At 47.4% G+C, this 20,563-nt stretch overlaps 2 protein-coding genes across 3 annotated transcripts; both read right to left on the reverse strand.

The window, feature by feature from the left end:
* Positions 1–1,526: 1,526 nt before the first annotated feature.
* On the reverse strand, positions 1,527–6,932 carry aldh4a1 (aldehyde dehydrogenase 4 family, member A1). Of its 2 annotated transcripts, XM_088390403.1 has the most exons (15): positions 6,774–6,932; positions 5,217–5,316; positions 5,040–5,132; positions 4,919–4,966; positions 4,669–4,824; positions 4,452–4,601; positions 4,301–4,375; positions 3,969–4,156; positions 3,747–3,820; positions 3,481–3,677; positions 3,124–3,171; positions 2,898–3,050; positions 2,633–2,754; positions 2,441–2,559; positions 1,527–1,985 (listed from the first exon to the last, which is right to left on the reverse strand). In XM_088390403.1, the coding sequence occupies exons 1-15, from the start codon at positions 6,821–6,823 to the stop codon at positions 1,873–1,875; spliced, it is 1,686 nt and encodes a 561-aa protein (XP_088246529.1). In that variant the 5' UTR covers positions 6,824–6,932; the 3' UTR covers positions 1,527–1,872. The 2 variants fall into 2 exon arrangements, with proteins under 2 accessions (XP_088246529.1, XP_088246530.1); XM_088390404.1 differs by lacking the exon at positions 6,774–6,932 and having other exon boundaries at positions 5,044–5,132; positions 5,217–5,245.
* A 5,972-nt stretch (positions 6,933–12,904) lies between these two features.
* On the reverse strand, positions 12,905–19,024 carry LOC148390261 (uncharacterized). The gene is made up of 13 exons (XM_088390852.1): positions 18,887–19,024; positions 16,497–16,666; positions 16,397–16,420; positions 16,221–16,315; positions 16,019–16,043; positions 15,493–15,933; positions 15,315–15,425; positions 15,103–15,213; positions 14,984–15,041; positions 14,852–14,918; positions 14,657–14,787; positions 14,544–14,587; positions 12,905–14,478 (listed from the first exon to the last, which is right to left on the reverse strand). The coding sequence occupies exons 6-13, from the start codon at positions 15,632–15,634 to the stop codon at positions 14,432–14,434; spliced, it is 711 nt and encodes a 236-aa protein (XP_088246978.1). The 5' UTR covers positions 15,635–15,933; positions 16,019–16,043; positions 16,221–16,315; positions 16,397–16,420; positions 16,497–16,666; positions 18,887–19,024; the 3' UTR covers positions 12,905–14,431.
* Positions 19,025–20,563: the final 1,539 nt, after the last annotated feature.

Genomic DNA, 20,563 nt, shown 5'->3' on the forward strand with positions numbered 1-20,563 from the left:
TCGCCACACATCAAAAGCAACTTTTTGGCAAGGGAACGTTCCTGTCATGAGTCATGACCGCTTTGCTGCCACGCCAGAAAAAAATCATATAAAAAATACGTTATGAAATCCATGTTAAAAGCGGTACGTTTCACAATGTGATGTTGGGTGTACATTAAGACAGCGGTCCCCAACCACCGGGCCGCGGACCGGTACCGGGCCGTCAAGCCGCACAGAAAAAATAGACGCCCTTTTTAGAAGGGCGTGACTTATTTGACTATTGTTAGGTTACGGATTTTAGTTATTGATCGGACTCCAAATTGCGATCAACACTTAACACATAAATTGCTATGTCCTAATCCACACACTGGCGCACCTAACAATTTTGCGAGTTCGTTCTGTCAAAGAGAAGACCAGTAGATCAATCAAACCAAATTTACCAATTGTTTATTCCTGACAAAGCGCACTAATACAGGCCTGGGTCCCGGGTTCCTCACACTAAGACTTGTGCGTTTTTGTGACCACCAAAAGACGACACATTCTTCCGGGTTGCCCAGTTTTGAAGAAACACAATATGAATATTAAAGCATGCAAAATATTGTGAGATGATTGGTCGATGGTCATCTCCTCCCCATCCAGGTGTTGCTGAGGTCAGGCGGTTGGGTTTTCCCCGCGAAGCCCGGCCACATAGACATGCTGTTGTTCTCATTTCTCACCGACCTTGAGGTGTTCTCATCCGGTACTCCCTATCTGGGCCTATTCCACAACACTTCGAAGAAAACAAGTTCATGCAGTTTGCCTGCACATTCTTCGCCACCCACCAATCCACACGAGCACTCCAATACTAGATATTAATATGATAATAAGTTTAACACAACCTTAAAAAATATGTTTGCAAACTCCCGAAAGCACATTTCCCTTTACTATCGTCAAATAGTCAAATTTGACTTATTTGACGATAGCAAAGTGACTATAGTGACTTATTTGACTATATTCAAGTCACTATAGTCACTTTGCTACGAAGTAGGGTGGGCTGGCTTGGCTTCTCCGAGTGCTTACAAGCAATGCCGAAACGAAAATGCACGTTCACGGAGGAGTTGAATAAAACCATTCCCGTCCTTTCGCCAGGGTCGTGATCCTTATGAAGCGGAGTGCTTGACATGCAAGGCAGGCACTTGCGTGTCTGTGGCAAATAAAGGTGCTAACGCACCCCGCAAGAGCCCTTTTTTCTTCTTCAAATGCACCAATGGCCGTATTTATTTTGTCTTTTTATACTTAGTGTACCACTATAAAACTAAAAAATATCAGTGTGCACATTTTTCATTAGCGTAAATGAGTTTTTGTCATTGTATATATGTTGTTTTGTTATTTGAGCCAATAAATGCAATTGCTATACTGACACCATGCCCCCCCCCCCCCCCCCCAAAATAAAAAGACCCCCCCCCCCCGTTCAAAAAAAGGTGTTCTGTTTTTCAGAAATCCAAATCTGGTCACCCTAATTTGTGTGCTCTAAATGAAGCGAATAAAAAGCAGGAATAGCTGCCATGATCTGTCACATGATTTTTATTTGTAATAATTAGCGTTAACTGAACGTTTTCCATACGTCACAAAACATGTCAGATCTTCAACACTTAAAATTCTCTAATTACATGTATTCATGGTATCAGTTGATTCTTGTCATTATTTCCGTGTGCGTGTACGCGCACACGCATGCACGCACACAATCTCAGGAAGAGTGTGAATATATACATGCACACAATCTTCCTAAGATTTTTATATACTATATACTCTTTCTGAAACACGTCACATTGACGTTGACATTGGCTGCAGATCAGCGCAAAGTGGGCGGGGCCAGTCTCGAGGGCTTCCTGCGACTTGACGGCGGTGCTACCCTCAGGCCATGTAAGGGTACTTCCACTGTGTGAGCGGGATGTGCGTTTCCTTTACCACCTGCGGGGAAGTCCAGCGGAGGACATAGTGAGGGCCGCCCGGTTTGTCGTTTGTGCCTGGCAAAGGCAAAAAAACAAAGATGGCGTCAAGACTGGCAAAAAAAAAAAACAAAGATGGCATCGAGACTTGCTACAGCACAGACACGTTAGCGAGGGTGTTTTGGCGTGTACAGTGGTGCCATGGGGTCAGAGTTGACTCAATTTCCCTGACCATGCCTGTAACTCAACACTCAAATCACCCTATTCAAACAAACCTGTCAGGAAAGTGTACTCTTAGGAGAGAGTAAATTCACACTTGATGAAAGCATCCAGAAAAGTCATCATGAATGCTTTTTGAACGCTCACGTTTCCTCCACAAAAAGAGCAGCAAGGGGGGAACCTGCATCCACACCATTTAGGGTGCACTTCAAGTGGGAGGCTCACGAAAAAGCTTGAAGCCTCTTTTGGGGACCTATTTTCTTGTGCAACGTGGCCCTGTGTCAAGGTGTCCCTGTATCGCTGCTGGTTCTGACCTGACGCTCTAGCGCCCCCAAACGGCTGCTGCGCCACAACGGAGCCCGTCGACTTGTCGTTGATGTAAAAATTGCCCGCAGCGTTCCTCAGGATTTTGGACGCCTCGTCTACCACGGCCCTGAAAAAGGTCACCTGTCAAAAGGCAACAGGCCCCTGTCATTGGCCCAAACCTCGGGTAGGCGGTCTCTTACGTGTCCAGTGCAAAGACGGCGCCGGTGAGCGCGTAAGGGGACGTGCGGTCCACTAGGCTCAGAAACTGCTTGTAGTCGTCATCCGGGTACACGTACACGGACAAAACCGGACCAAAAAGCTCCTGCAAGACAAACACAACAAAGGAGGAGACGTTCACAACCACGGGTTTTCGGGTGTGGACATTGCATTGTTTGAATCTGTTCTGTTCTGGCAGCAGCGGCACAAAGAACCTCAAACTTGTTAGATTGAAAAGCAGGGGGTGACCTGGGCCATGATTGGGTGTTGGGGGTCTTTGGTGGTGATGATGGTGGGCTCCACAAAGTAGCCCTTGGAGTCATCGCAGTTGCCCCCGGCAATGACCTCCAGCTCAGGGGACGACTTGGCGTCATCCAAACACTTCTTGATGCGGCTGAATGACTGCCAAGGATGACACAGGGGAGGATGTCAGCCCGCGGAGCGTGTTGGCTTACGCACACGCTAACGGCCTCACCTTGTGGTCAATAACGGCAGAGAAAAAGGCGCCAAAGTCTTCCACTGGCTAAAAGACAAGAACAAGGCCTGGTTGGCTTTCATGATGTCAATGTCAGCTTGTGATGGTGATATTTTGTGAACGCTTTTCTGCGGACACAAGCAAGCGTGAGAAAAAGTTGTGCCTAGTGTCCTGGACGTTCTGTAACACACTTCTACGACAAAAAGTCATTTATGGGCTTTCTTTTTGGCAGCTGTGCATTCAGGCTCTCTATGTCGACCGCCTTCAGACCACTTACTGGCCATACTTTGGCCCGCCCCGCCCGCAATGGAAGAACAAGAACCGCACTTTATAGGAAGGGCAAGAAGAGGAACTGACATCTCCCACACGAATTTGCTTGAGAGCGTCGAGCAGCTGCCGCTTGACGTCGGGCCACAAGCTGGCGGGCACGTACATCCTGGAGCAGGCCGAACACTTCTGGCCACCATACTCAAAGGCTGAGCGCACAGTGCCATTCACCACGCTGCGCACGTCCGCAGAATTGTGCACAAAGTGGAAGTTCTTTCCGCCGCACTCTGACAAGAGAGGGGGGGGCAACTGAGAGCGAGAAGAGTGCCGTTGCAGCCGGCGGCGGCGATCCTCACCTCCGGCAAGCCTGGGGAAGGTCCGGTACACGTCCAGGTTGTGGGCCACCTGCTTCCATAGGCTCTTGAAGGTCCTGCGGCAAAATGGCACGGGATTTTGTTTTCTGGGTCGAGATCAGTTGGACAGATGACGCAAAACGAGAAGAAACTTTCCACCCAAAAAGAAAAAACATGGAGGGCGACTGGACCTGATTCCAAAGCAGGTTTGAAAGAAGCACTTACGGGACACTGCCGGTGAAGTTGATTCCCGCCAGGTGCTCGGACGACGTGATGGCATCTCCAAAGACGGGACCATCGGCCGGCAGAAACTGGATGACGTTGGGCGGGAGGCCGCACTTGCGCAGGATGCGGTAGACGGCGTAGCTGGCTGACATGGCTGTGTCGCTGGGCTTCCACAAGACCACGTTGCCCTGGACGCCATGCACACAGATGCACACTGTTGAAGAACACCTCCCAGTTCTCCACCAGGATTCAAATCTCAAGTCTCAGTCCACCGCAGCACCATTTGAAGCTTTTGCGAGGTGTGCCGGAAAACCTTTCGCTGTCTCGCTCACCATCACGGCCGGCGTTGCTGCCAAATTGCCGCCGATGGCAGTGAAGTTGAAAGGTGCCACGGCGGCCACAAAGCCCTGATGGGAAAAAAAAAAAGAGGAGTTGTTGTGACTGTCCCACCAGAAAGGGGGAGGAAAGGCGCCTGCTCCGTACCTCGAGACCGCGGTAGACGGCGGTGTTGGTGCTGCCCTCGGCATTCAGCGGCTGCACTGCCTCCAGCTCCATGGCATGTTTGGCGTTGAAGCGCAAGAAGTCGATGAGTTCGGCGGCCGCGTCAATCTCCGCCTGGATCACCGTTTTGCCCTGGGAGCCCAGAGAGCCAGTCCTTTGCATCAGAGTGGCCGCGGCTCAAGCCGAGGCAGGCCGTTACCTGTCCGATCATGGTCTTGGCCAGCAGTTCACTTCGTTTAACTCCGCTGATGACATCGGCTGCCTTGAAGAGGACTGCTGCTCGGTCCTGGACGGGTTTCAGGTCCCACTCGCGGCGTGCCGCCATCGACGCCGCGATGGCTTTGTGGATAAGGTCCTGCACGGGCACGCATGCTCCAATTCATGTCAAAGTTTCTCAAAGCTCAAACTTGGTCATTTGCCGATTGAAAACCAGCAGCACCGATTGTCACCTTGTCGGCGTAGCAGAACTTTGAGACTTTGTGTGCGTGATTGAAGGGCTTGAAAAGAGAAGAGCAAAGACGTGAGGCTCCGGGAAGCCATTAAGCCGGTGACAAGGTGGCGCAGACTCACACACAGTTGGTATCGGACGTCAGCGGTCCAAACGGGTTCATCCCCAACCACGCAAGGAATCTCCTCTGTGGTGGACTTGAGCCGCTCCAGCGCCTGAGTGCGCGTTCATGTTGACAGAGAAAAGGAGAGCCATCGCATTGGCCTGGTGCGGAGGCGAGCGCAAACCACCGAGCAGACCTGCAGAAGCTGCCGTCTTTCAGGACTCCCTCGTTTGAAGTCCAGCACCGGCTCATTCCTCACTGACACGCCTCCGGCGCAATGGGCCGACCCTTTCAAACTAAAAGCACAACACACGCTCAGTTTTCCCTCGCATTGTAGCTTGAGCGCCATTTTTCTGCCTGCGGGTGCCACATTTAGACCCCCGGTGCCACTGCCACCTTGTCACGAAACTTCCAAGTTTGCCAGGACCAAGCCGCGGCGCCCATTGTGCCCCCTCGGAGCACCCCGTCGTTGGCTGTTTGGTTTACTTTACAAGCGGCACTTGTTTTTGTCACATGAACACGCAGCCCAAAACACAAGGAAACCGATCAGAGCCGCTCATTAAGTGCCCATGGAGGTGACCAATTTATTTCCATGACTGTTAATAGAATTTCTTTCCCTCATTTCTTCATTTGTTCCTTTTGTACTTGTCGTATGAGCTCAAAGGGGTAGCAAACAAAGCCAAATCAAATCCAGCCAGTACAAGCACAGTTTTTCATTCAGAAATTTGATCCTGGGGCAGAAGTGCACGTTTGTGCGGGCGCCATGTAAAGTTTAACTTATTAACTCCTACGTCAAACGCAGCTGAAGGTCGCCAAAGGGCAATTTGCTTTTGCGCAATTCTGAGGGCAATGGAAACCCACCAACTGTTTGCTTCTTGTGATTTGGGTTAAGGACGCAGAAAGTGGAGAAATTCCTGACGCTAAGCATAGTCGCCACTTTGTGCTGACCTTCCTCTCCCGCAAATTTCTTTCCCTCATTGCTTCATTTGTTCCTTTTGTACTTGTCGTATGATCTCAAAGGGGGAGCTAACAAAGCCAAATCAAATCCAGCCAGTACAAGCACAGTTTTTCATTCAGAAATTTGACCAGGGGCAGAAGTGCACGTTTGTGCGGGCGCCATGTAAAGTTTAACTTATTAACTCCTACGTCAAACGCAGCTGAAGGTCGCCAAAGGGCAATTTGCTTTTGCGCAATTCTGAGGGCAATGGAAACCCACCGACTGTTTGCTTCTTGTGATTCGGATTAAGGACGCAGAAAGTGGAGAAATTCCTGCCGCTAAGCATAGTCGCCACTGTGTGCTGAACTTCCTCTCCCGCACCTTTGTGTGAGTTAAATGTGGAACATGAACAAAGACAGGAACAAAGAGTCCGCGTGTTTGTGCAGCTGGTGTACACGCTGGGACTCAACGCACACTCACACGCACGTCATCGGGCTCATTAGCTTAGCCTCTAAGCACTGTTGGACCCTGGCAAAATACTCATTAACACGCCTGCTTGTGCCGACAAGCAGGCAAGTAGACGGACCGAGAACAGAAACAAGGTAGTGCGCTGAGTAAAGACTGCGAGGGTAACTTAACCACGTTGGCTGCCATGTTAGTATGACGCGACAATGTAGGCGGGGCTTATCTCCCCTGTCATGAGCCCTTGTAAGCATGAACATTAGTTGGATGACTTTTTGCCGAGGTCACGGTATTTGGTCTGGCCGTCACTTGTGCTGTTTCTTGCGTGCCTGTGCTGAGGACGAGCGAACTCACCCGCGCCACGACGTCCGCCTCGTCGCCGCCGCTGTCGTCACCCTCAGCATGGTTCCACCCGCAGCACGGACACAAGAGTGACGATGCAACAGCTTTAGCAGGAACACGCCCCTGCTGTCCTGTACCGCCCCCGGTCAGCTGATAGGAGACGCCTCGACCCACGGCTGTTTTCAGGACATACAAAGTTGGCACGCACGCTCACGCTGCATGACCACATGCATGGTGTCGCTGTTGTTTTGCACTGTTTTGTTCCACTTTTACTATTTGCAGAGGTTTAAAAAGGCATCGATACTACTCGCACTTTGTATCACGGATCTCTCGAAGACGCGTTCCACACGTTTTGGGATTGCCCACATTCCGTTCATTTTTGGAAAGACGTTTCTATCATCATTTTTGTTCTTGTAGCTTGTGTAATGTGGAGTCGTTCAAGGTGGCTAAGCTAAGTTCTTCTAGGAAGCTTAAAGAAATTTCCAAACAAATAGAGTCCCTCTACTTATTGTTAATGCATCGACTCAATGTTTGACCAAACCAATAGATTTCCCTTTCAACACTTTACGTTGCTGCTATCTTTTGTTACAACTGGACTTTAGAATGATAAAATCTATAACACAATATCCAAGGAGACTATAAACACACCTGGGGGGTATTCCAGAAAGCGGGTTATGTGAAAACTCTTGAGTAAGTTACCCTGGAAACGAGGGAAACTCAGAGTTATCTGTTGCATGTTGTTTGAGATGTCCGTTGTTTAGCAAGGAAAACAAAGATATGGAGTAACAGTTGGTTCTTTATTGGCAAGATCTTGGGTTGCTTAATGGCGGTCAGTACACGAGGCACGGCAGCAGATGAAACAACAACCCCCATCTCCAGGTCAGAAGGTTTTACAGTAATGCCTTGTTAATCGCGGATAATTGGTTCCAAAAGCCATCCGCGATAAGTGAAATCCGCGAAGTACGGTCACCAACAAGAAGTATTGGGCAGGCTAACGAGTTAGCGGAAATATGCTAATTCGCGATCGTGCTGACACGCGAAAACGGATTTCTAAAGGAATGTAAACGAACATTTGGAGCAATACTCCATTGTCCTAAAGGTTAGACACGTTTCCTCAATTTAGAAGTTTTATTTTGACTTTTAAATGTTGTTTTTTTTAATTTGGAAAAAAAATCCGCGATGTAGTGAAGCCGCGATTAACGAAACGCAAAGTAACGAGGGATCACTGTATACTGTCCGGTAAAGGCGAGAAAGCGTGACCTGACCATTTGGTACCGATGATTATTGGGAGGTTACCGCCCCTGTGTGTGTGTGTGTGTGTGTGTGTGTGTGTGTGTGTGTGTGTGGTGGTGTGTGTGTGTGTGTGTGTGTGTGTGTGTGTGTGTGTGTGTGTGTGTGTGTGTGTGTGTGTGTGTGTGTGTGTGTGTGTGGGTGGGTGGGTGGGTGGGTGGGTGGGTGGGTGGGTGTGTGTGTGTGTGTGTGTGTGTGTGTGTGTGTGTGTGTGTGTGTGTGTGTGTGTGTGTGTGTGTGTGTGTGTGTGTGTGTTGTGTGTGTTGTGTGTGTTGTGTGTGTTGTGTATGTTGTGTATGTTGTGTATGTTGTGTATGTTGTGTCTGACGTCTGTGCCTATGTGGCCACAAAGTTCTGGGTGCTGTATCCGTGTTCTGGTTGAGCAGTTATGTTTATATAAAATAATAATAAAAACCGGATTCGGTTGAAGTTGGGAAATTGTGTAAAATGTAAGTAAAAACAAAATACAATGATTTGAAAATCCTTTTCAACCTATATTCAATTGAATACACTACAAAGGGCGGTTCGGTCCCTGTATCACCGATGCCAGAGTTTGGTCCGCATTTTCGGCAGTAAGTCGGATTCGTTCCCAGTGAGGGTTGGACTCTGCCAAGGCTGCCCTTTGTCACCGATTCTGTTCATAATTTTTATGGACAGAATTTCTAGGCGCAGCCGAGGCGTTGAGGGGATCCGGTTTGGGGACCTCAGCATCGCGTCTCTGCTTTTTGCAGACGATGTGGTACTGTTGGCTTCTTCAGGCCGTGATCTCCAGCTCTCACTGGAACGGTTCGCAGCCGAGTGTGAAGCGGTCGGGATGAGGGTCAGCACCTCCAAATCCGAGTCCATGGTCCTCAGTTGGAAAAGGGTGGAATGCCCTCTACGGATCGGGGAAGAGATCCTACCCCAAGTGGAGGAGTTCAAGTATCTTGGGGTCTAGTTCACGAGGATGGAGCGCGAGATCGACAGGCGGATCGGTGCAGCGTCGGCAGTAATGCAGACTCTGTACCGGTCCGCTGTGGTAAAGAGAGAGCTTAGCCAAAAGGCAAAGCTCTCAATTTACCGGTCGATTTACGCTCCTACCCTCACCTATGGTCACGAGCTATGGGTCATGACCGAAAGAACGAGATCCCGGATACAAGCGACCGAAATGAGTTTCCTCCGCAGGATGTCCGGGCTTTCCCTTAGAGATAGGGTGAGAAGCTCGATCATCCGGGAGAGACTTGGAGTAGATGTCCCACCGGTAGGAGACCCCGGGGACGACCCAGGATGCGCTGGAGAGACTATGTCTCTCAGCTGGCCTGGGAACACCTTGGGATCCCCCGGGATGAGCTGGATGAAGTGGCTGGGGAGAGGGAAGTCTGTGAGTCCCTCCTAAAGCTGCTGCCCCCACGACCCAACCCCGGATAAGTGGAGAAAGATGGATGGATGGATACACTACAAAGACAACATATTTAATGCTCAAACTAATAAACTTTATTTTATTTTTCAAATAATAATTAACTTAGAATTTCATGGCTGCAACACGTGCAGTAGAAGTTGGGAAAGGGCATGTTTACCACTTCGTTACATCACCTTTCCTTTTAATAACACTTGATAAACATTTTGGAAGAGAAGACACTAATTCTCTTAGCTTCTCATGTGGAATTCTTTCCCATTCTTGCTTGATGAACCGCTTCAGTTGTTCAACAGTCCGGGGTCTTCCCTGTCGTATTTTACGCTTCATAATGCGCCACACATTTTCAACGGGAGACAGGTCTGGACTGCAAGCGGGCCAGGGGAGAACCTGGACTCTTTTACTTCAAAGCAATGCTGTTGTAACACATGCAGAATGTGGCTTGGCATTATCTTGCTTAAATAAGCAGCGGCGTCCATGAAAAAGACATCCCTTGGATGGCAGCATATGTTGCTCCAAAATCTGTATGTACTTTTCAGTATTTATGTTTCCTACACAGAAATGTAAGTCACCCATGCCATGAGAACTAATGCACCCCCATAGCATCACAGATGCTGGCTTTTGTACTTTGCGTTGATAACAGTCTCGATGGTCCGCTTCCTCTTTGGTGCGGAGGACATGTCGCCCAGTGTTTGCAAAACCGATTTGAAAAGTGGACTCATCAGGCCACAAAACACTTGCATCAGTCCATTTTACATGACCTCGGGCCCAGAGAACCCAGTGGCGTTTCTGGATGTTGTTCATAAACGGCTTTTGCTTTGCATGGTAGAGTTTTAATCCACACTTACTGATGTAGTGAAGAACTGTATTTACCAACAGTGGTTTTTCTGAAGTTTTCCTGAGCCCATTTGGTGATATCCTTTCCACACTCATGTAGGATTTTAAGGCAGTGCCATCTGAGGGATCGAAGGTCACGGTCATTCAGTCTTGGTTTCCAGCCGTGGCGTTTACGTGCAGTGATTTCACCAGATTCTCTTAACCTTTTGATGATATTATGGACCGTAGATAAAGTCCCAATTGTCACACACACATCTGGGTGTGGTGAAATTTGTCCTCTGCATTTAACCCATCCCCATGTGATTTTGATCCATCCCCTGGGGGAGATGGGAGCAGTGAGCAGCAGCGGTGCCGCGCTCGGGAATCATTTGGTGATCTAACCCCCCAATTCCAACCCTTAATGCTGAGTGCCAAGCAGGGAGCCAATGGGTCCCATTTTTATAGTTTTTTTGGTATGACCCGGTCAGGGTTTGAACCCACAACCTTCCAGTCTCAGGGCGGACACTCTACTACTAGGCCACTAAGCTGGTATAGATGTTGAAATCCCTAAACTCCTTGCAATTTTGCTTTGAGAAATGTTGTTCTTAAACTGTTCAACTATTTTCTCACGCAGTTGTGGACAAAATGGTGAACCTCGCCCCAGCCTTGCTTGTGAATGACTGAGCATGTTTGGGGAGGCTCCTTTTATACCCAATCATGGTACCCACCTGTCCCCAATTAGCCTGATCACATGTGGGATGTTCCGAATAGGTGTTTGATGAGCTTTTCTCAGCTTTCTCAGTATTTTTTGCCACCTTTCCCAACTTCTACTGGACGTGTTGCAGCCATGAAATTCTACGTTAATTATTATTTGGCAAAAAACAATTAAGTTTATCAGTTTGAACATTGAATATGTTGTCTTTGTCGTGTATTTAATTGAATATGGGTTGAGAAGATTTTCAAATCATTGTATTTTGTTTTTATTTACATTTTACACAATTTCCCAACTTCAACCGAATCTATATATATATATATATATATATATATATATATATATATATATATATATATATATATATGTATGTATGTATGTAATAATAATAATGAGATTTGCGCACACATGAACATGGAAAAAAATACCGTATTTTTCGGACTAAAAGTTTCTCCGGAATGTAGGTTGCATTAGCCATAAAATGCACAATAACGTGGAAAAAAACATATATAAGTCGCTCCGGTGTATAAGTCGCATTTTGGGGGAAATTTATTTGACAAAATCCAACACCAAGAACAGACATGAACGAGCAACAACAGGCTAAACAATAGGTATGCTAACGTGACATAAACACAAACGAAGAACTGAGAACGGGCCTGACGTAACATTTAGAGTTATTCAAATAACTATTACATAAATAACACGTTTATAAAACCATCTGTGTCACTCCAATTCATTAAATCCATCAATCGTCCTTTATGTCAACAATGGGTGCGCGCCGCTGACGGCGCTTGCACTTCAAAATATTCCACAGGCCCATATAACAAAATATAAGTTATATATCAAACAACTATTGTATAAGCAATAATATTATCAAACCATCTGTGTCACTCCAAATCATTAAATCCATCGATCAAATTCCTCGTTCTTTGTCAACAACGCCGCACGTGTGCCCTGACGTCAGCCTCGTCGTTATTCCACAGATCTAGTATATAACTATATTGTAGCGTTAACAAAGTATAAGAAAAGACGTGGGTTTGGTAAACGGCTCTTTATTTAACAAAACAAGAGTTCAACGAGCCAACAACTACTGAACTGTAACGATAAAAACATATACAAGTTGCTACACAAAATAAAATATATCAAACATAAATAGTTCACCGCCACACGGCCCCAAGCACCGGCGTCGACTTCCAGGCGTGTGGCGGCGTGGACTTCCATCCCCGGAGGTGGCACTTCCAGCCATGGAGGTGGAAGAGAGCTCCATAGAATAGGACCGGGCGTGCGTAAAAGCCATGTCCGAGCCCCATCCACCGTCCCTGGACAGCCACCCGGCCGAGCACCGGCCCCCAACTTCCATCCACGGAGGTGAAAGAGAGCTCCGTAGAGTAGGACCGGGCGTGCGTAAAAGCTATGTCCGAGCCCCATCCACCGTCCCTGGACAGCCACCCGGCCGAGCACCGGCCCCCGAATTCCATCCACGGAGGTGAAAGAGAGCTCCGTAGAGTAGGACCGGCCGTGCGTAAAAGCCATGTCCGAGCCCCATCCACCGTCCCCGGACAGCGACCTGGCCGAGCGACAGCCCCCGACTTCCATCCACGGAGGTGAAAGAGAGCTCCGTAGAGTAGGGCCGGGCGTGCATAAAAGCCATAATAGTTTTTCAAACTTTCTGTGTCACTCCAAATTATTAAATCCTTAAAACTCTTCGTCCTCCGTGTAACTTACAAACAAAGCCGCTAATGATGCCAGTAGTACGTGGGGCCCTTCGTCATCTTCGTCATCCCGTGATCGAATCTTTGTCCTTTATATAAACAACCGCCGCGCCGCGGTTTTCACTTTCACTTCACACTCGCTGTTGACATCACTTGAAATTCAAATTACAGTAATCCCTTGCTACATCGCCGTTCGTTTATCGCGGTTTCACTTTTTCTTTCTTTTTAATTTTGAAAATTTATGAAAAAATTCACATATAAGTTGCTCCTCAGTATAAGTCGCCCCTCTACCCAAACTATGAAAAAAAAATGCGACTTATAGTCCGAAAAATACGGTAATAATATTAATAATTGTTAGTCACCTTAATGTTGTTCGTCACTTAAATGTTGTACAGAGGGTGAGATCAACCGGAGTCAAATTCCTTGTTTGGCATGCACAAAGTTGGCCAATAAAGCTGATTCTAATTCTGAAACGTTTATGAGTTTGTCTAAATTAACAATATATGTAGTACATGTTGCTGTTTCACACACTTCATATCCGTTCCTGATAGAGAGGTATCTTAAACTCTGTGTCAGGCAGGGGACAAGACGGAGGACTCGGATGCAGAGTCGTTTCTCTCTGGGTTTTATTCCAGCAAGCACACTGAGCAAAAGTACAAATCAAATCGCCTCTTGCGAGGGAAAACACGTGGCAAAAAGTACAAACAAAAGGTGTCGCACTGAGGCGAGTCAAAAGGCTAAAAGTACAAATCAAAACGCCTCTTACGAGGGAAAACACGTAGCACAAAGTACCAACTAAAGGAGTCGCACTGGGGCGAGACAAAAAGGCGATGGGGACCAAGGCACCAACAAAAGCGTCGCTCGGTGGCGAGACAAAAAGGAGGGTTCTTACAGAGAGTTCGGACATCAAGGGATCGCTGGTGGTCGGGACGAGGCAAGACACACTGGCACAAGACAAGGGGAAGACACGGACTAAATACACACAAAAGGGCGGGGGTACAGGTGATGACAATTAGCGTCGATTACGCAGGTGCACACAATCGGGATCAGGGAAGACAAGACAACCAAACACCGAGGAAGGAAACACGAACTGAAACGGAAGGGATGACAAAATAAAACCGGAAGTAAAGTTACGACAATTGACGAGACAAAAAACCGAAAAAATAAACGCGACCGCATGACACTCTGGATCAGTTACTGCAGTAACTTACTCTGTAAACATAACCTGCTTGCTGGCAGGTTTACTATAAGAGACCCAGAGTTTCAATCTGTCTCCTCCCACACAAAGAAAGCAGTTAATCATGGATTGTTCGTTAATTCAAAATCCTGTCGACATGGAGGTCGTAATAATTCGAAACACTTTACGTCGTGAGAGGATATTACGACCCAGATTAGATGTTTCATCATTTCTAGAAAAATATCTTTTCGAGCGCTACTGCTTTCTCTGAACAGTATAATTTATCTGAATTTATCTTGCCCTGGTTGTTGGGCTCCAATGCCCCAGTAGGTCAAGATCACAACCCGGTGTTCCGACCACACGAACATGCCGAGAAGTATCAGGTCGTTCTGTCTGGTCCAGAAGGAAGGGCGGGAGAGCAGACAACGCGAGGTACAAAGAGGACGCGAGGCGCGACACATTCGACGCACCAAAGTAGGTGTCTCTCAGCCACTCCTGCTCCACCTCTGAGCTGATGGAAATTAGTTGGACACCGATATTCCTGCAGTGTCAGCCCACGTCTTTTGGTCTTCAAAAGGGTTGTAGCAAGAGCCCGCAAACTCCTCTCAGTCTCTTCTCTGCGGATGAGATGTCGTGTCAACACAGGTTGACGCGACGGCACGGAGAACCGACTCAAACTCACCTTCATCCGCAAATGTGAAAGCCAAAACCTCAATTTGGTCGGCTCTGCGAAGAGTTGAGAGCTCATTAGCTGGCTTCCTTCGTCGGGCCGAGCGGTGAAAACGGGCCACTCACTGTCTGGAGGCGATTCTGTTTTGGGTGGAGGCGGTGAAGACCTGCTCCAGAGCTCTCACCAAGGTGCACTCTTCACTGATCTTTTTGTGAACGATGCCTGCATGAACGGCGGCCGCGCAGATGTGCGAGTCCTGTGCTCGGGGAAAGTCGTAGTCAAAGACAAGAACTCAAGGGGCGGGTCGCGCCATTACGTACCGCCTTGTACACCGACGTGCTGAACACTTTGCGGGCCAACTTGGCGCAACCTGGCGGACAGTAGACCCTGCAGAAGATGCGGAAGACTGTTGTGAGACATGAGCGGGAAGCCTCCTCGCAGGTGTAACTCACGTCTTGGGATTGCCATTGATGCCGATGCTGGCGGGCCCGTCATTGCACCTGATCACATCTGCGGACAAAAGACAGAGTCAGAATGCATTCGTCTCTCGGACGAGTGCAGCGGCGCTCACTGCCAGGCACGCATCCCAAGACATCAAAGTGGACGGCAACGTTGGCGTCCTCCAGCGGCAGCAAGCTGATGTACCAAGCCGATACGGGTGTGTCCAGCAGCTGATAACACCCTGTAGAAATAAAGAGCAGCCTTTTTTGCATATGCCAAACGTGGACGTCAGCATGCCCTGAGACTGAGTGGTGTGGTGTGGTCTGTTGCATCCCGTCCTACCTTTTCTCTTGCAGAAGTAGCCTCTCTTGTTCTGGCACACGTCAAATTTCCAGTAGCCGTTGCCAGTGAGAAAGGAAAGGCAGCGTCCACCAGATTTGTCGCCAGGGTGACCTGCAAACAGAGACTAAGCAGTCTGTTCGATGCCGAGCGATGAATATGAACGAGGATCAGCACCAACCTGCGCTCAAGTGGACGTAGCTGAATGGGGAGCCGTCGGCCCAACTGCCGCCGCCCTTGGTAAAGAACGTGTTGGTGCCCAGCCACAGGGGGGCAGTGGCAGGCACAGTCGTGCTGTGACCTTCGGATCTAAGTTCCAACATGGAGCGAGAGTTAAAGTCCCAATGATTGTCACACACACAACTGGGTGCGGTGAAATTTGGCTCTGCATTTAACCCATCCCCGAAGGGAGCAGTGGGCAGCAGCGGTGCCGCGCCCGGGAATCATTTCAGAAATGTGCATGCACACTTTGGAAGGGAACGCTGCTGACCTTCGGGACCTGAGCTGACCATGTTGGAACTTTGATCCGAAGGTCACAGCATGCCACCAACATTGGCCGTGTGACATACGGTGACTGTGATTGGCTGGCGTCAGCGGCTCTGAGCAGCCATGGAGCCAAACTCTGTAGAACATGCCCAATAGACGATCAACCGCTCTCGCGAAATTCCTTCAAGGGACACTAAACCGGGCTGAACATTGACACTTACAAACTGTCAGTGCTGCAACTCCGCCCTGGAAAGAAATTCAGAAGAGACAAGCAGGCCTTCGTACACGATAGGGCGACTGGCTGTGTGTGCGCATGACACACACGCACACACGGCCAGTCACTCTACCGTGTACAAAGGCCTGCTTGTGGCCATTGGTGATGGTGAGGAGGTCGCCTCTGTGGAGCTTGCAGTCGTCACGCACCTCCCTCCAGGTCTTCGGGTGGCTTCCTCTCATCAGGTAGCAGAGGTCATTGGCGGGGTTGTCCAGCCACTCCCAGCTGCATTTGTCACCCCAGTCTGCAAGCCACAAGTCGGGGGAATGCTGCACGAGCCGCACGCGACATGAAGACGCGAGCACGGGGCGAGACGTCCGCCTACCTTGGAGATGCTGAACGGGTCGGCCTGCAGGGGGGTGAAAGGGAGCGCAAATAAGAGTAGAAACAAAAAGGGCGTGGTGAGGGCTTTGTGACCTGCACACCTTTTGAATAGATGAATGGCCTGGAATCAGTGCAAGAGCTGTCATTGATCCCACGTGTTAGCAGACCACATTCTTGATTTTGGGGTCGGTGCGGGTACCACAAGACGGGGTTCTGTGGACAACATTGGTGATGTGTGCTAAGTCACCCCGGAGTTCAAGTCGCACGAGCCCTGAAATGGATAATAAAGAAGAAAAAAAAACATATATAAATCACACCGGAGTACAAGTCGCATTTTTGGGGAACTCTATTTGACCAAATCCAACACCAAGAACTGACATGAATAGGCAACAACAGGCTAAACGATACGGTATACTAACGTTATATAATCACAAACGAGGAACTGAGAACGTGAACAACGATAACATAAATAACAAGTATATCAAACCATCCGTGTCACTCCAAATCATTAAATCCATCAAAATCTTCGTCCTTTGTGTCGCATATAAACAACGCAGCTGCTGAGTCTGGAAGTACATGCGGCGCTGATGTCGGACTCGTCAGTTGCGGTTCCAATCATTCCACAGACCTATATAACTACTTGTATATATAAACTATATATCAAATAATCCATCCATCCATCCTAACCCTTTACTCTCCTCCGACAATGCATCCATCCTAACCCTTTACTCTCCTCCGTCAATGCCAACATCTTACAGCTCGATTAGTCCTTCCACAGGCTATTTTTTTCTTTTCCTCCAACATTATGTAGGGAATTTCTTGGAAAGGTGCATCTTTTTTTTCTTGAAATGGATGAAAAACTCATCATTTTTGCTGCTGACCATCGACGGTGCTGTGGTGGAGAGAGTGAGCAGCACCAGATTCCTGGGGGTGCACATCTGTGAGGACCTCTCCTGGTCAACCAACACCGCATCACTGGCGAAGAAAGCTCAGCGCCGCCTCTACTTCCTGCGGAAACTCAGGCGAGCAAGTGCTCTTCCGGCGGTCATAACTACATTCTACCATGGCACCATTGAGAGCGTCCTCTCCAGTTGTATCGCTGTTTGGGGTGGTAGCTGCAGTGAATACAACATGAAGGCCCTGCAGCGCATAGTGAACACGGCTGGTCAGATTATTGGTGCTTCACTCCCCTCCCTGAAGGACATTTACACCTCCCATCTCGTCCGCAAAGCGACCACGATTGTGAGTGATGTGAGTCACCCCGCTCACTCTTTGTTTGATCTTCTGTCCTCTGGGAAGAGGTACAGGAGCCTGCGCTCCCGCACCACCAGACTCTCCAACAGCTTCATACTCCAGGCTGTTAGGATCCTGAACTCTCTCCCCCCCTTCTGCGTAGCGTCCTGTACTTTTGCACTATATTCTGACTGTCTGCTGTATGCACACTTGCTCCATTTTTGCTCCTCATATTTATTATGTCATTTGTTTATTTATTATTTATTCATTACTCTTATTTATTCATTGTTTGTGCCTTCTTGTTTTTATTTTTTGTTTTCTTTCCTTGTTTGTATATTGTGTATTATGTCTTGTCACTGTGGGATAGTGGGAACGTAAATTTGATCTCTTTGTGTGTCTTGGAATGTGAAGAAATTGACAATAAAGCAGACTTTGACTTTGATGACACGTTAGTTTGCACTTTTGAATTATTGCCAACTGAGAATTTTTTTTTCTTCAACTGCCATGAGTGTGTTACTTATCAAAGCTGTTTTGTTGCTCCACTCAAACTGGTTGTTGGTCTTTTGCAGTGCTAGCCAAGAATCGTAACTAGGGATGTCCCGATCAGCATTTTGGGCCTTCGATCCCGATCCGGTTTTGTCAGGTCTAAGTACGATCAGACATTAAATCACACGCTGGAACGAAGAGGAGAAGACAACCAGAACAGGTTTACTCGTGAGGAGAATGATAGCGAAAGGAACCTTAGTTACAATCTCCATCAATTCTGAGTCCTTACTCCACGTGCCCCTCTTTTTAATGTTGCCCTGGTTACAGAGGCGTCACTACACTAAAGGGAGAGGAGATTGTGGCTGTAGCAACGCTGATTAGCTAAGGATTGTAGTGTGGTGTGAATTAGCACTTCATTGTCGGCCCGTGACCCCCGCAGAGTCTGTCCTCTTTCCTCAACCAGCTGTCTTCCCCTGGCTGGCTGACTCGTCCTCGACTGTGATCAGATAACTTGAATCACGTTGATTGCCGGTTTCCTGTGGAACAATGCAACTAAACCTTTGGTAACTTTATCTACTTGGTAAATTAACACACAATAATAATAAGTAATTTGTCCTAAACACTTCAACACACATTAAGTAAATGTGTGAGGTAACTGGTATGCAGTTCCTTAAACAAACATTGAGTAAATATGGGATAACTTATATGCAACTACTTCAAACTGTATACAACACTTAACAAAGAAAAACAACAATCTATGAACCAAACCTACAGTTAACTAAAAGGAATGAAGTTCCGTTGAACCAACCAAAGAACATTTCGCCTATGCAGATAAGCTCTGCTCATTGTCATTGAAGGCCTCTTACAGGAGCAAAACACACAGACAACATAAGGACAGGAAGGATACATATGGCTGACAGGGATCAAAAGACATCCCTGTCACTAAAGAGGAAGAACCTACATAAAAGGAAAGTCATAAATTCGTAAAGACGAGGCCTGGCCAAGACTTGGCAGGCCAAGACTTCACTTGAATTATTCCAACAGGTCTTTTAACCTCACATACGATCTGATTTCTGTCCCGATCCGATATTTTGCCTTTAGTATTAAAATTCATCAAACTGAAATATATTTTGAGCAAGTAACTCAACTTTTTATGAGAATAAAATTTAATCAATAAGCATTACTATTATTGTAAATCCCATGAAATAAAAATCTTACTGAGAATTTCAATTTCAGTTTCAATTTAATATTTTAGACAAAAGTAAAAAGAAAAACACTTACTTGGTACAGCATTATCAAAAAGTGCTATCCAAGTGCTACTGAGATGGGCTGGTTGTCAAGAGCAATACATTTTACCAACCTTGACCTCTTTGCCCTCTTGTTTTCATTCGAGTATTTGTCTCTCCTCATAACATCCAGCATTTGTTGTTTTGCTTTAGCAACCTTTCCATCTGCAGCTTTATAAAACGCTTTATACATTGTTATGTTTTGTCCTCAGATGACAAATCAAGTTTGTGGTGTTAAATGTCGCTCTGCTGCTACCTCCTCTTGAAATTGCCATATTGCAGACATTGCAAGTAGCTTTAGGACAGTCTCCACTCTCGAGAGTAAAATATTTCCACACTTCTGACGTGTTTGCTTTGCACCGATGGTTTATATTGCGCAGCCGTAACTAGCGGGTACTTTAGGGCAGTTCCCGTAAAGATCGGCACGACTTGTCAGCTAATGCATCTGATCTCCGGTCACCGGAAAATAGGAAAAGAATGGGCCGATCCGATCTCGGTATATCCCTAATCTGATTATTGAGATTTACCTAAATCCACGAACGATCAACATCTCGCATTTGAGCTTGTGGAAAGAGAACTCCGCTTTAGTGCATGAAGAGCAGTCAAACTGGATATAGTTGCGTCGTGTTACAAGATTGATGTCAGCATCGCCACTTGGCCTTGGTGCTCACCCCTCATCCATTTGCCGTCTTCGTGCGAGTGGACTAGATGAAGCTGTGCTAAAGGGAATGTCAACCCAGTCAATGAGGTAAAAAAAAAAGTGCAACTCCCATTCCGTATAAAAATGATACGGTTTGGCTTCTTACTTGGTCCAGCAACCTCACTCATTTTTGATGGTTATAAACTTTCTTTGGTTCAAAAGAAATAAGTGAGTGTGTGTGTTGATGCGTAATGCATTGATGAGCTTGTTAGCTTTGGTGCCGAATTTGTGTACGCAGACAAACTTGCTGCGGTAAGGGGGTGTGGTCACTGTCTATTGCGGATGAAAGTGATACAATTTGGCTTCTTACTTGGTCCAGCAACCCCACTCATTTTTTATGGTCATAAACATTCTTTAGTTTAAAAGAAAAAAGCGAGTGAGTGCGTTGATGTGTAATGCGTTGATTAGCTTGTTAGCTTTGGTGCATGTGCAATTGATCCATATATAAGGCACTCTGCATTAT

The sequence above is a fragment of the Syngnathus floridae genome, chromosome 11, assembly GCF_059516105.1.
Source record: "Syngnathus floridae isolate MCC-2025c chromosome 11, RoL_Sflo_1.0, whole genome shotgun sequence".
Taxonomy (NCBI): domain Eukaryota; kingdom Metazoa; phylum Chordata; class Actinopteri; order Syngnathiformes; family Syngnathidae; genus Syngnathus; species Syngnathus floridae.

What these genes read in the sequence shown, in the direction of transcription:
- aldh4a1 (XM_088390403.1), bottom strand. Translation starts at nt 6,823, where the DNA reads ATGCTGAGGGTGACGACAGCGGCGGCGACGAGGCGGACGTCGTGGCGC. An exon ending in CCAAGACCATGATCGGACAG is followed by an intron (nt 4,602 to 4,668) that starts GTAACGGCCTGC and finishes CTGGGCTCCCAG; the next exon opens with GGCAAAACGGTGATCCAGGC. An exon ending in TGGGGGCGCTAGAGCGTCAG is followed by an intron (nt 1,986 to 2,440) that starts GTCAGAACCAGC and finishes TGCCTTTGCCAG; the next exon opens with GCACAAACGACAAACCGGGC.
- LOC148390261 (XM_088390852.1), bottom strand. Translation starts at nt 15,634, where the DNA reads ATGTTGGAACTTAGATCCGAAGGTCACAGCACGACTGTGCCTGCCACT. An exon ending in CTACGTCCACTTGAGCGCAG is followed by an intron (nt 15,426 to 15,492) that starts GTTGGTGCTGAT and finishes CTCTGTTTGCAG; the next exon opens with GTCACCCTGGCGACAAATCT. An exon ending in CTACTTCTGCAAGAGAAAAG is followed by an intron (nt 15,214 to 15,314) that starts GTAGGACGGGAT and finishes TTATTTCTACAG; the next exon opens with GGTGTTATCAGCTGCTGGAC.